The sequence below is a fragment of the Musca domestica genome, unplaced genomic scaffold, assembly GCF_030504385.1.
Source record: "Musca domestica strain aabys unplaced genomic scaffold, Musca_domestica.polishedcontigs.V.1.1 85, whole genome shotgun sequence".
NCBI lineage: Eukaryota > Metazoa > Arthropoda > Insecta > Diptera > Muscidae > Musca > Musca domestica.
This window is the reverse complement of record NW_026712418.1, coordinates 1,495,213-1,511,711: the sequence shown is the minus strand read 5'-3', so window position 1 is coordinate 1,511,711 and position 16,499 is coordinate 1,495,213. Positions and strand designations below refer to the sequence as shown.

General features: G+C 37.1%; 1 protein-coding gene across 1 annotated transcript in view; it reads right to left on the bottom strand.

Annotated features, from left to right (window-relative positions):
* The window catches only part of LOC101897737 (inward rectifier potassium channel irk-1), a 186,530-nt gene that overhangs the window by 111,498 nt on the left and 58,533 nt on the right, over window positions 1-16,499 (bottom strand). Inside the window, exon 2 of the mRNA XM_059131321.1 lies at window positions 2,388-2,595. Coding sequence (XP_058987304.1) covers window positions 2,388-2,595 — 208 coding nt within the window. The remainder of the gene's footprint in view (window positions 1-2,387; window positions 2,596-16,499) is intronic.

The window sequence follows — 16,499 nt, the reverse complement described above, 5'->3', positions numbered from 1 at the left end:
TTTCAGCGACATTATTTACCGGAATTATTTCAAATTTCATATTTGAAGTTCGTAATGGATACTACAAACTATGACAGAAAACTGTCTGTGCAGGTCCACGTCTTCGCATAGCCTCCATATAACAGCACCTCCCGATATTCGGAATTTTGATGATTGTAGCGACATTAATTACCGGAGTTGTTTAAAATTGTGTATTTAAAGTTCGTAAAGGATACTGCAGCCCATGACAGAAAACTGTCTGTGCAGGTCCAAGACTTCGTATAGCCCCCATGTAGCGGCACCTCCCGATATTCGGTACTTTGATGATTTCAGCGACATTATTCACCGGAATCGTTTCAAATTCAAAATCGTATTGGAAGATCGTAATGGGTACTACAACCTATGGCAAAAAAAATCGTATGTTCCTCCACGTCTTCGTATAGCCCCCATATAACAGCACCTCCTGATATTCGGTATTTTGATGATTTCAGCGACATTATTTACCGGAATCGTTTCAAATTTGGTATTTGAAATTCGTAGTGGATACTACAGCCTAAGACAGAAAATTGTCTGTAAAAGTTCACGTCTTCGTATAGTCCCCATATTTGGATATAGGTCCCATAGATATCTTCAATCGATTTCGGGTTTCTTGTGCACTAAATGACCAATATCAGTCCAAAAGTCCTGAATTTTGGTACATCCGAACCAATTCAGTGTAGAAGCAAGTACATCGAATTCCGAGAAAATCGTTTCAGAGATAGCTATAGCTCCCATATATAGATATCATCCGATTTAGTGTTTATGTATCCCACATTCGTAATTTGCACCCCACAAGCATGGTGTTTGGTATCGGATATCAGGTACATCCCAGAAATACATCTGCCAAATTTTATCAAGATCTGTTCAGATTTTGATATAGCTCCCATATAACTTTTACCGATTTCGGACTAATTCTGCATCAAATGGCTAATATCTGTCAAAAAGTCCTGAGTTTTGGTACATTCGACCGAATTCAGTCTAGAAGCAAGTACATCAAATTTCATAAAAATCGGTTCAGATGTGGCTATAGCTCTCATATATATGTTTTGTCCGATTTGGTGTTTAAATGCCCCACATTCGTTAATGCACACCACCAGAATGATGTTTGGTATCAGATATTTTTTAGAGCTCGAAAATACCTTTTTATCGAGATCGGCTCAGATTTTGATATAGCTGCCATATATATCCTTAATCCGATTTCGGGTTTATTGTGCAAATAATGGCTAATATCAGCCCAAATGGAGTGAATTTCCGGACGTACATTTCCATGTTGTGAAACTCGGCTCCGATACATATTTTTTTAATATTATCCTTCTCGAAGTGATATCATGCCCCCTATGGCAATGTTTTTTGGTATGATAGATAGTGTGGGGTATCATATAGTCGGCCCCGCCCAACTTTTGACTTTTCCTTACAGGTTTTTACATGTATTCGGCTAGAGTCCATCCGAAGTTTACCCAAAAAATAAATGGATGTTAAAATGATACGAAGGGGTTAAGAAAGAAAAATCACTGGCAGCTGAGAACTGAGGGCACTTTCTAACTAAGAGTAGACTGAGGGACGCCTAGAGAAATTTACGTCTTCTCTAGACATATCGACTTTCATTATTGGAAGACAGAATTGTCTGTCTAATATCTTTTCTTCGATTGGCAATAAATTTTTTCGGCTTAAACCGTTTTCTGTTTTTGTTAATAGTCCGGATTTTTATTTTTTAATTTTTTTTTCTTTTAATTAATAACATATTTAATTAATAACATAAAAACATGTTAGTGACGGAAAATCATTTTTAATGAGATGATCTTATTTTAACACGCCTTTGAAACTCGAAATCAAAGGTCATTCTCACACATAGCTTAAACTATGCAGCTCATTATGAAAAGGCGATAAAAAACCGAAAACTAGGTGGGTGTGGGAACAATATTTTAATTTTTTAACAGATTTTAGGTCTACAAGCCATCACACCACATCTTCAAGGTATAAACATGAGTTAGATTTGATTTGTTATGGAATTCCCAATCAAAATAAAAATAGATTTGAAATAAATTTAACTTGCGGTCCATGTTTCTCTTTTTCGGCATACCAATTCACATGCACACAGATGGAAAAAGTGATAACATATTTAAAAATAAATTATTTCGTAATTTTGTATTTTTTTTTTATTCGGATTTTGATTTCGGATGTAAAGAAAAATAAAAAAAAACTGAATACTAATTAAGATATGAATTTATTTTAAATCAGATTTAATTTTGGTTTATTATTTGTTTCGCCGGCAATTCGAAATCGTAAAAAAACCCAGTTTTTGTGGCCAGCAGCCACATATTGATGTGAATATTTTGATGGTATCATATATCGATTAATTTCATACATACCTATATACATACATACATACATATGTACAAATATACATGTGTATATCAAAAGTTGGATAATAACATTTCCTTAAGGGTATGCGAAGCCATTTCGTGGGGTGGTTATTATGCATTACTTGTTTATATGCCATATATTTCGATTCCCCTTTGCCACGACGTCTAATCGAACAATTTCGTGCAGAGTATTTCTTCCTTTGGGGCCATGCATCTGAAATAAGATTCGGTGGGGTAAATTGGTTCCAATTCGAAAATCTTATAAAAGTGTTACCAAAAAGTGTACGACAAGGTGGTTTATTGGTAAATAAGTATTAAAACGTACGAAAAAGTACTAACAAGTAAAAAAGCGGTAAGTTCGGGAGGGTACTCAACCCCCACCATTCAGAACAAATTTGAAAATTAAAAATTAAAAAAAGCTATAAGTTCGACCGGGCCGAACATTGAATACCCTCCACCATTTGATACAAATTTAACAATTTTCAAAAAATAAAATCCGTTAAAAATTATGTTAAAATCTTAAGAGTACCGAGTGCTTATACGACGACGTGGGCCTGCATAGGCATATTTTGTCATAAGTTATTACAATAATTTAAATGTGAAACTTGAAGAAAAATCTGTTTATAATGTAGTTATAATCATTAAAATACCGAATATGGGGAGGGGTACCGTTATATGTGGGCTATTCGTGGACCTGCACAGACAATTTTCTGGCATGGGCTGAAGTATCCCTTACGAACTTCACATGCGAAATTTGAAACAATCCCGATAAATAATGTCGCTAAAATCATCAAAATACCGAATATCGGGGGGTACGGTATATGGGGCTATATGAAGATGTGGACCTGCACAGAAAATTTTCTGTCTTAGGCCGTAGTATCCATTACGAACTTCAAATACCAAATTTGGAACGATTTCGCTAAATAATGTCGCTTAAATCATCAAAATACCGAAAATCGGGGAGTACCCTTATATGGGGGCTATACGAAGACGTGGACCTACATGGCCCATTTTTTGACTTAGTATTTAGTATCCATTACGAACTTCAAATACCAAATTTGAAACGATTCCGGTAAAGAATGTCGCTAAAATCATCAAAATACCGAATATCGGCGGGTACCCTTATATGGGGGCTATACGAAGACGTGGGCCTGCAAAAGACAATTTTCAACGACAGGCTGTAGTACCCATTACGAACTTCAAATACGAAATTTGAAACAATTCCGATTAATAATGTCGCTAAAATCATCAAAACACCAAAAATAGGGAGGTACCGTTAGATGGGGGCTATAAAAAGACGTGAACCTGCACAGACAATTTTCTGTCTTAGGCTGTAGTATCCATTACGAACTTCAAATACCAATTTTGAAACAATTCCGGTAAATAATGTCGCTAAAATCATCAAAATACCGAATATCGGGAGGTACCGTTATATGGGGGCTATACCATAACGTGGACCTACATGGCCCATTTTCAAAACCAAAAGTCCTGCAGACCTAACACAAATTTGAGTAAAATTTTATCAATCTACTCCAAATCGTTCGGAGGCTAGAGTAATTTCCACAGACGGACAGACGGACGGACATCGCTAAATCGACCTAGAATTTTATGCTGATCAAGAATACATATACTTTGTGGGGTCTAAAATTTATATTTCGAGATGTTACAAAGGGAATGACAAACCTAATGTGCCCTCCCTCCATACTATGGTGGAGGGTATAAAAACGAAGCATTAAATAAGGTCTGGTGTTTTTAAATGTGTACCAAAAAGGTACTAAATATTATACTGGGAGAGCTAGAACTCTTATATTTTATACTAGCATGTGTCCGCTACTTCGTCAGCGAAAAGTCCACCTTAAAATTTCAGTTCGTGTTAAGCCTTTTTATGCCCTTCATATGTCATACATAGTATCGAAATAATAATTATAGACCTAACAAAGTATATGTACGGAGTGAGATGAAAAAAACTGCAACCAACTTCAGACTGCTGTCATTTCTAAGCCACTCGTCCGACAGCTGTTAAAATTATTCAAGTGACAGCTCTTGATAATTTTTACAAGCGTACAAAAGCATTTTGATGAGAATTTTCCACAAAAAAACTTATTCGTGATGGAATTCAAGCGTGATAGTGTGATTTCTTTATATTTGGCTGGAAAACCACAAGTGGCTATCGTTAGAGCACTGCAGCATTTAAATGTGAATAAATCTTTTGTGTCTCGTAACATCGCTCGTTACCGTGATACTGGTAGCGTAGCCCGACGTCAAGGAAATGGACGGAAGAAAACAGCAACATCAGCAGAAATGGTTCGAAAAGTAAAGAAGCGACTTGATCGAAATCCGCGTCGCAGAGGTCGAAAAATGGCCAATATTCCATTCGGCAAATATTGAAAAATGAGCCCGGGGTGAAGCCATGGAAATTCCAAAAAGTGCAAGAACTTACACCGCAACAGAAAGAAAATAGACTCAAATGAGCTAAAGAGTTGCTTCGCTTGGCCGAAGGTGGTGAACTGCCGACTTTGGTTTTCTCCGATGAGAAAACATTCGTTGCCCAGCAGTTTGTAAACAAACAAAATGATCGTGTTTACTTGCCAAAGAGGTCAGCTGAAAATGTGCACCTACGGTTGGCTGCGAGAATTCAAGCGCCAGCCATGGTGATGGTGTGGGCCGCCATAACAGCCAATGGTCGCTCTCCGCTCGTATTAATCGACCGTGGCATCAGAATAAATGCCGAATATTATCGCGAAAATATTCTGGAGGGTGTATTAAAGCCTTGGGCACGCAAACATTTTGGCCGCAGACCTTGGATATTCCAACAGGACTCAGCAGCATCGCACTTAGCACGCGCCACCCAAGAATATTTACAAAATGAGGTTCCTCGCTTCATTTCCAGCGCATAATGGCCACCAAAATCTCCGGAAACCAATCCGTTGGACTATTGTGTCTGCAGTATTTTGGAAAGCAAGGTTGGCACTAAAAAATACCAAAGTGTCGATCACCTCAAGCAAGTGCTTCGCCGGGAATTGGCCAAAATATCGCAGAGCAACATTCGGGCTATTTCATTGGCCTTAATTCTTGCCAGAGGTGACCAATTCGAACAAATCTAAACTTATTCTAAAATTTGATGCTATTTCCGACATTTTTTGCTTTCATTTAATAAATCCCCATATTCGGCATTTTGATGATTTTAGCCACATTTTTCAATGGAATTATCAGAAAATCCACACAAGAAGTTCCTTCTGAGTACTTTACCCTCTGGAGGAGAATCGACTTCAGATACCTAGAGTGACCTTAACTTCCTATTTCAGAATTTCACCTCTTTAATTTCCAACATTCCAAAGTTTAGTACCATTTAGTACAATTATAGTATGTATATCCAACACAAGCTCATTCTTTCAACCTCAGACACCAATAGTGACATCCATATAAAATTTCGGGATTTCACCTCAATTCCTTCGCCCAATACCAAATTGAGTAAATTTTAGTACTTTTCATACAATTTTAGTACACATTTCCAAAAACACCTCCATATCTCAAAGTCCAGATACCAAAAGTGAACTTAATATCAGACACCAATAGTGACATCCATTTCCACTTTCAGGATTTTAGCTCTATTCCTTCACCAAATACCAAAAATAGTACTTTTAAGTACTTTTCGTACAATTGTAGTACACATTTCCAAAAACACCTCTATATCACAATTTCAGATACAAACAGAGATCTCAATATCGAATTCCGAGATTCCAGTTCTATCCCTTCACCCAATTTACCTAATTTAGGACATTTTAGTACTTTTCGAACAATTATAGCACAAATGTCCAAAATCGCCACCATACCTCATTTCCAGATACCAAGAGTGACCTTAATATCATATTTCAGGATTTCAGCTCTTTTTAATTTTCCCCATTTCCAAAATTACTACCATTTAGTACAATTAAAGTACGTATATCCAAAACTATCTCATATTAGACGCCAATATAGACGGTCATTAAAATTTCAGAGATCTCAATATTCAATTTGAGGTTTCCAGCCTCATTACTTCACCCAATACTAAATTTAGTACCAATTAGTACATTTTGAACAAATATAGTAAACATTTCCGAAACCAACCAACCATATCTTAACCACAGACACCAATAGTGATATTAATATCAAATTTCGGGATTTCGGGTAACAAAAAGGTTTATATTGGGAACTTATGTGAATTGGATTATACCAACTATGAACCAAGTAACATTGCTGTAGTACTTGATAAGATTTCGATAAGGAATATATAAAACAAGTAAAAAAGCTGTAAGTTCGGACGGGCCGAACTTTGAATAACCTCCACCATTTGGAACGAATTTTTGTCATAAGCCATTACAATATTCAAATGCGAAACTTGAAAAAAAAATCGGTGAATAATGTAGCTAAAATCATCAATATAGGGAGATACTGGTATATGGGGCCTATACAAAGACCTGGACCTGCATAGACCATTTTCTGTCTTAGAATGTAGTATTCATTACGAACTTCAAATACCAAATTTGAAACAATTCCAGTGAATAATGTCGCTAAAATAATCAAATTACCAAATATCGGGAGGTACCGTTCTATGGGGGCTATACAAAAACGTGGACCTACATGGACCAAAAGTCCTGCATACATAATATACATTTGAGTAAAATGTTATCAATCTACTTCATTTCGTTCGGAAGCTAGAGTGATTTCCACAGACGGATCGAGGGACGGATATCGCTAAATCGACTAAGAATTTTATGCTGATCAAGAATATATACTTTATATAGTTTGTGGAGTGTTACAAACGGAATGACAAACTTAATATACCCTCCATGCTATGGTGGGGGATATAAACATATTTATTGCAGCAATAGATATACTGCACCGAGTTTCACCAAATGGTAAATTTCGGTTGAATATGAAAAAATCTATTCAAGATGGGCTGATATTACATATATGGGGAGCAATATCCGTAAAATCGGATGAAGATGTATATCGAAGCTGTATAAAAATCTGAACCAATCTCGATAAAATTTGGCAGAGGTATTTTCAGGCAGTATCTACGCATGTGAGGGACTTTAACACCAAACAGATAAAACATATATTTAGGAGCTATTGCTATATTTGAACCGATTTTATGAAGCACTTGCTTTTAGGCCGAAGTCCATCGGAAGTGTCAAAATTCGGTCCATTTGGTCTGATATTAGCTATTATTTGCACAACAAACCTGCAATCGCATTATGGATATATATGGGAGCTATATCCAAATCTGAACCGATAAAATTTTGCAAAGGTATTACCGAGCTCTATAAGATATCTGATACCAAATATCATTGATGTCGAATCCATATTACGGATGTGAGGGACTTAAAGACCAAATCGGATGGAACATATATATATGAGAGCTATAGCTATATCTGCACCGATTCTGAAGCTATCTTGACAAAATTTCGCAGAAGGTATTTCTGGGCTGTATCTGATATCTGGTACCAAACATCATTCTTTTGGGGTGCATATTACAAATGTGAGGGACTTAGACGCCAAATCGGATGGAACATATATATAGGAGCTATAGCTATATCTGAACAGATTTTCACCAAATTTGATGTACTTGCTTCTAGACTGAATTCGATCGTATGTGCCAAAATGCAGGTCATTTGGACTTATATTGGCCATTTGGTGCACAATTAACCCGAAATCGGTTGATATATATGGGAGCTATATTCAAATCTGCACCGATCTTGATACAACTTAGCAGAGATATTTCTGGGCTGTATCTGATAACAAACATCCTTCTTGCGGGGTGCATAGTTCGAATGTGGAAGATTTAAAACCCAAATGGTGTGAAACATATATATGGGAGCTATTGCTATATCTGAACCGATTTTGAGCAAATTTGACGTACTTGCTTTTAGACTGAATTCGGTTGGATGTACCAAAATTCCGGACTTTTCGACAGATATTGGCCATTTGATGCACAATTAACCCGAAATCGGTTGAGACTATATATATGGGAGCTATATCCAAATCTAAACCGATCTTCATAAAATTTGGCAGAGGTATTTCAGGGCTGTATCTGATATCTGGTACCATATATCATTGTTATCGAATGCATACTACGAATGTGAGGGACTTAAACACCAAATCGGATGAAGCTTATATATGGGAGCTATAGCTATATCCGAACCGATTTTAAAATCGATTTGATGTACTTGCTTCTAGACTGAATTCGGTTGGATGTGCCAACTTTTGGCCATTTAGTGAACAATTAACCCGAAATCGGTTGAATATATATGGGAAGTATATCTAATTTTGAACCGATTCTCACCAATTTCAATGGGGTTCGTCCTTGGGCCAAACAAACATTGTTTGGAAAATTTAATCTCAATCGGATGATAAATTTTGTTCACAAGAATTCATGGACAGACAGGTCGGACTGACATGCATAAATCGACACAGGAAGTATTTCTATGAAAATCTTTAAAAGTAACCATGGGTCAATCTCGCTTCCTTCTCTATGTTACATACAAATGCACAAAGACATAATACCCTTAGCCCAGTGTGGTGTAGGGTATAATTAATTAATTAAATATTTTTAACGAAATCCCTAATGTTTTTAAGGGGGGAATACCCCTGGCGTGCCCCAGACCTATAAGTATATATCTCCCAAAGACCTGTTTCCATTTTTCTTAATTGAATTTTCTCAGATGTTTGTCCGTTTTATCTGCTCGTATGTGTGTGTGTGCGTGTCAATTGAAAATGTCAAATTAAACTGCCTTCAATTCTTTTGATAACAAATATTTTAGTCTTTGTAATGTTGTTTTGACGTTGCAACGCCGCCTTACTTCCGAATACAGCTGTTGGTTGTGACAGCTGTTACTTACAAATTTCCTCACCCCTCTCATCACAATTGTCACTCATAACACAGAGACAAATAAGCTGTTCCTGCGTGTGCCAATAATTCGAAATAAATTCGAGGGTTGAAGTGTTGCGTGTGTTTCCCACTTTAGGCCAGCTGATCATTGTTGGTGTTTTCTTTTCCTCTGTTGGCGAAGACAACAGCTGTTTGCTTTTTAAAGTGGAGCAGCTGATTTGTCACATAATGTCACATGTCATTCGAAAATGAAAATTTGAAACATCCATTTTTTTTTTCGGAGAGTTCAATAAAGGACTGGATGTTCTTAGACGTGACATAAGGAAAGAATATCACTTAGTAAATGGAAAAAATGTTCTGACTGATGTATCGATATTTTTCGCACATTACAATGCTTTGGGTGTTGTAATCAGGCGGATCAAAAGTTAGGCCAAATTTAAAACCCTATTATAATTACCTCATTGAAGTCCCCACTTTCCATGGAACTCACTTCTGTTTTCCGTAAAATTTCCCTTCTACTTTTCAGGTATTACGGCTGCCAGTATTTGGTTGGATAACTCATTTTTATACCATTTATTATATTTATATTTATAGTGGTAAGGGTATTATGTCTTTGGGCATTTGTTTGGAGAAGGAAGCGAGATAGACCCATAATTGCTTTTGAGGATCTTCATAGAATCACTTTCTGAGTCGATTTATGCATGTCAGTCCGCCTGTCCGTCCGTCCGTCTTTCCACGAATTCTTGTGAACAAAATACAGGTCACATTTATTATCCGATTGAGGTGAAAATTTCGAAACAATATTTGTTTGGCCCAAGGAAGAATCATTGGTGATAATCGGATCAGATTTGGATATAGCTCCCTTTCAACCTATTTCGGGTTAAATATGCACCAAATGGTCAATATCGGTCCAAATGACTTGAATTTTGGCACATCGGACCGATTTCCGTCTAGAAGTAAGTACAAAAAATATGGTGAAAATCGGTCAAGATATAGCTATAGCTCCCATATATATGTTTCATCCGATTTGGTGTTTTAGGTACCTCACATGCGTAATATGCATTAGATAACAATGATATTTGGTACCAGATATCAGATACAGCCCAGAAATACCTCTGCCAAATTGTATCAAGATCGGTTCAGATTTGGATATAGCTCCCATATATATCTTCAACCGATTTCGGGTTAATTGTGCACCAAATGGCCAATATCAGTTCAAATGACCTGAATTTTGGTACATCCCGCCGAATTCAGTCTTGAAGGAAGTACATACAATTTGGTGAAAATCGGTTCAGATATAGCTACTACTCCCATACATATGTTTCTTCGGATTTGGTGTTTTCGGTACCTCACATGCGTAATATACACCCCACAACAATGATATTTGGTACCAGATATCTCATGGAGCTCGGAAGTACCTATGCCAAATTTGGTCGAGATCGGCTTAGATTTGGATATAGCTCCCATATATATATACTTAATCCGATTTCAGATTTTGATGGCGAGATACAAAAATGGAAAAAAGTCAAACGCCATAATTTTTAATTTTTTTTTTTAAATTTTATTGGAAATTTTAAATGTTTATAATTTTTTTGGGTGAAAGCAAAAACTGTCGGAAATAGCATCAAATTTTAGAATAAGTTTAGATTTGTCCGAATTGGTCACCTTTGGCACGAATTATGGCCTTCAAACGGCCAATGAAACTGTCACACGCTGCTCGAATGTTGCTCTGCGTTATTTTGGCCCATTCCCGGTGAAGCACTTGCCTGAGGTGATCGATACTTTGGTATTTTTTAGTACCAACCTTGCTTTCCAAAATACTCCAGGCACAATAATTCAACGGATTGGTATCCGGAGATTTTGGTGGCCATTGTGCTCTGGAAATGAAGCGAGGAACCTCATTTTGTAACCATTCTTGGGTGGCAGTGGCGTGCTGAGTGCGATGGTGGCGCTGAGTCCTGTTGGAATGTCCAAGGTCTGCGGCCAAAATGTTTGCGTGCCCAAGGCTTTAATACACCCTCCAGAATATTTTCGCGATAATATTCGGCATTTATTCTGATGCCACGGTCGATTAATACGAGCGGAGAGCAACCATCGGCTGTTATGGCGGCCCAAAACATCACCATGGCCAGCGCTTGAGTTCTGGTGGCCAACCGAAGGTGCACATTTTCAGCTGACCTCTTTGGCAAGCACCGATCATACGATCATTTTGTTTGTTTACGAACTGCTCGACAACGAATGTTTTCTCATCGGAGGAAGCCAAATTCGTCAGTTCACCACTTTCAGCCAAGCGAAGCAACTCTTTAGCTCTTTTGAGTCTATTTTCTTTCTGTTGCGGTGTAAGTTCTTGCACTTATTGGAATTTCAATGGCTTTACCCCGAGCTTATTTTTCAATATTTGCCGAATGGAATATTGCGATATGTTCAACTCACGAGCCATTTTTCGGCCACTGTGACGCCAGTTTCGATCAAGTCGCTTCTTTACTTTTCGAACCATTTCGGCTGATGTTGCCGTTTTCTTCCGTCCACTTCCTTGACGTCGGGCTACGATACCAGTATCACGGTAACGAGGCAATGGTACGAGACACAAAAGATTTATTCAAATTTAAATGCTGGTGTGCTCTAACGATAGCCACTTGTGGCTTTCCAGCCAAATATTAAGAAATCTCACTATCACTCTTGAATTCCATCGCGAATAACTTATTTTCTGGAAAATTCTCACCAGCTGTCACTGAAATAATTTTAACAGCTGTCGGACGAGTGGCTTAGAAATGACAGCAGTCTGAAGTTGGTTGAAGTTTTTTCATCTCACCCTGTATTATGCACCAAATGGCTAATATCAGCCCAAATGAAGTGATATTCGGGAAGTACGTTTCCATTTGGTGGAACTCGGTTCCGATATATATTTGTTTAATATAATCCTTCTCGATGTGATATCATGTCCTCTACAGCAATGTTATTTGTTATAAACGAAAAAATGACCAATTTAGTGAAAATCGATTCAGAATTGGATATGCCTCCCATACGTATTACTTGCCTCTGAAATCAAATTAGAACTGCCCTAAAGCCAAATGTTGATAGGCTGTATGATATACTTCTTATAAATTCTTTTGTGACGGGAGCTCTACTAAATATGCCAAATGGTGTAGGGTATCATATAGTCGGCCCCGCCCGACTTTTGACTTTTCCTTACTGGTTTGGTAATAGGAATGTTTTTTTTTTGCTGGTATTTCAGTGGCATTAAGTAGGGTGGCCTCACTACCCAAAACAAACCCTCCATAGCGATTATTTCGAGGGCTATTCCTCAAAATTTCACATCTGACTACTACGCATCAATCTGTACAAAAACTGTAGACAAAAAAGAGAATTATCATGAATGGCAGGAAGACAGCTAGCTACGCCAAGACATCATCAACAAAACAAACAAAGACAGCCATAGCCACGACATCACAACAACAACAACACATTGTAATATTATTAACATAAAAATAAACAAATCCACCATAAAGACATAATTAATGTGATTCCACGAATCCGTTTGTGTTTTTCGCATAGGCTCAAGAGATACAATAGCGCTGATGATGTTGTTATTATTGTTTAAACAAATACAAATAACAACAACACACAATAGCTAAACACAATGAAGAAGCTACAACAACAATATTGTGGGAAACCAAAACTGAAAATACAAAAAAAGAAAGAAGAAACAACTAACAGAAATAAAACTATGAACAAAGCAATAAAACAAAAACCAGTAAAGAATGTCCTAAAGTCGGGCGGGGCCGACTTTATGATACCCTACACCATTTTGCTAATTTAGTAGAGTTCCACATAAAAATTAAAAGTTTTTATGGGAGAATTCAATCATACACGCTATGATTATAATTTAAAGTTCAAAGCACTAAATATGCCGAAGCATTTGTATCTTTTAAATTCGGACTTGTATTGCCCATTTGGTGCGAAATTAATTTGAAATCGGATAAAAATATATATGGGAACTATCTGAAACGATCTCGATAAAATTTAACAAAGAAATTTCTGAGCTGTATTTGATATATTTCCCTGAATATCGTTGTTACGGAGTGCATATTACGGCTGTGGGTAACAAATACAATAAATCGGATGAACAATATATATGGGAGCTATAACCGATCTTCACCAAATTTGGCATACTACCTTCTAGACTAAATTAGGTCGTATGTGCCAAATTTCATCCCATTTGGGCAAATATTAGACGTTTGGTGCACAATCAAAGGTAAATCGGACGAAGTTATATATGGGAGCTATATCCAAATCTGAACCGATCTCGATAAAATTTAGCAAAGGTATTTCTGAGCAGCATTTGATATATTTGCCCAAATATTGTTGTTACAGAGTGCATATTACGGCTGCGGAGGACAAAAAATAACAAATCGGATGAACAATATATATGGGAGCTATAGCTATATCTGAACCGCCCGATCTTCACCAAATTTGACATACTACCTTCTAGACTCAATTCGGTCGTTTGTGCCAAATTTGATCCCATTTGGGCAAATATTAGACGTTTGGTGCACAATCAAAGGTAAATCGGACGAAGTTTTATATGGAAGCTATATCCAAATCTGAACCGATCTCGATAAAATTTAGCAAAGGTATTTCTGAGCTGCATTTGATATATTTCTCTGAATATCGTTGTTACGGAGTGCATATTACGGCTGCGGAGGACAAAAATAACAAATCGGATGAACAGTATATATATATGGGAGCTATAGCTATATCTGAACCGATTTCGATCAAATTTGGTATACTTATTTTCAGGCCTAATTTGGTTGTATGTGCAAAATTCCATACTATTCGGGCAAATATTAGACGTTTGGTGCACAATAAAAAGCAAATCGGACGAAGATATATATGGGAGCTATATCTAAATTTTGACCGATTATCTCCAATTTCAATAGGGTTCGTCCTTGGGCCAAACAAATGATTTGTGCAAAATTTCATCTCAATCAGATAATAAATGCGACCTGCATTTTGTTCACAAGAATACATGGACAGACGGACGGACCGACTGACTGCATAAATCAACTCAGAAAGTGATTCTATGGAGATCCTCAAAAGTAACTATGGGTCTATCTCGCTTCCTTCTCCATGTTACAAACAAATGCACAAAGACATAATACCCTTACCACTATGTGGTGTACGGTAAGCCACAAAATAAATCCATTCTCAGGTCTAAATGGGAAGAGCAATGCTTAGTGATTATGTAAGTCGACCAGTTGGGAACTAAGATATTTGACATTACTGATAATCTAGTATTTCTAATCCAGGAAAATTTCACAGCTGTCGCGAAATAAATTCCTCTCGGAATTTGTTCCCTTTGCGCCATGGGGAAATGTGGCAACTTCCAAAAAATCCCCCATTGGTACGGGTGTAGACCATCATCCATATGGCTAGAGAGGGTATATACCATTTGTTACCGCCAAAATGTGCCTCGTCGAAATAATGGTTTTAGACCTTAGGCCTCTTTGGACCAAATCCGTTTCAGGACATTTGGAGTCGATCAAGCGATGTCCGTCCGTCTGGCTGGCTGGTGCGCACGATAACTCTCGAAGGAGTATCCGATTTATCCAAACTTGGTACATCGTAATATTATTGTCAGACTTAGATCGAGTTCGGAGATGGGCAACATCGGCCCACTCCACAAAAGATGGAAATTTTCAAAAAATATATATTTTCCGCACAGAAATAGAAACGATAATACGATTTTGCTCCAACTTTGAGAATCCAAATATTTTTATCAGTGCTAGGTCATATGCGAAAATGCGCAATATCGGTCCACTCCATCAAGTACCTCCCTCGCAAAGAGTTAAAATTTTGAATATTTACCACTCTTATAAAATGTGCTGTAAAAGTCTGATTATCTTGAAATTACGCACATCTCAATATTTTTATTAACCCAAGGTCTGGTGTGAAGATGGAATATATCGGTACACTCCTTCTGGTATCTCCCCCACAAATGTTCGAAATTTTCAAAAAAAGATATATATTTTCTGCACATAAAGAGAAACGATAATCCGTTTTTCCCAAACTTTGCAAATCCTAATATTTGCATCCGATTGTCTTCAAATTTCACACATCCCAATAATTTTATTAGCCTAAGGTCTAGAGTGAAGATGGAGTATGTCGGTCCACTCCTTCTGGTACCATCCCCACAAAAGGTCAAAATTGTCTGCACAGAAAGAGAAGCAATACTCAAATTTTGCTCTAACTTTGCAAACCCTAATATTTACGTCAATTCTAGGTGGATAATATCGGTCGACTCTATCAAGCGCCTCCCCCACAAAGGGTAAAAATTTTGAATAATTGCAACTCTTATAAAATTTGATGTGACGATCCGATTGTCTTAAAATGTCACACATCCCAATATTATTATAGACCCAAGATCTGGTGTTAAGATGGAATATATCGGTCCACTTCTTCTGGTACCTCTCTCACAAAGGGTCAAAATTTTGAATATCCATTAAGCTCATCAAACACGAAATTAACATCCTATTTCATTCGGACTTGGCACATCTAAATATTTTCATCAACACAAGATCACAAGATCAAGATGGTAGAGATCGGACCATTCCTTCTCCTCCTCCCCCACAAATGATCAAAGTTTTGAATAACCAAAACGTTTATAAATTCCAAAATAAGCATCAGGTTCTCTTTATATTTCACACATCCCATTATTTCCACTAACACAAGATCTGTTGTAAAGATCGGTCGTCCTTTTTGGTACGAAATTTTTGGAAATTTTTAAAAAAATAAAATCCTTTAAAAATTCTGCTAAAATCTTAAAAATACCGAATGTAGCCATTATATTAGGGTTTATACGAAGATATGGACCTGTATAGGTAACATTTGTCAAAAGCCATTGCAAAATTCAAATACGAAACTTGAAAAAATATCCGTTGAATAATGTAGCTAAAATCATCAAAAATGCAGATTATAGGGTGGTATATCGGGGCTATACGAAGACCTGGACCTGCATACACAATTTTCTGTCACAGGCTTTAGTACCCATTAGGAACTTCAAATGCGATATTTCAAACAATTTCGGTGAATATTGTACCTAAAATCGTCAAAATGCCGAATATAGAGAGGTACTGATATATGGGGCATATGCGCAGACCTGGACCTGCATAGACAATTTTCTGTTATATACTGTAGTTCCCATTACGAATACTAAATACGAAATTTAAAACAAATCCGGTGAATAA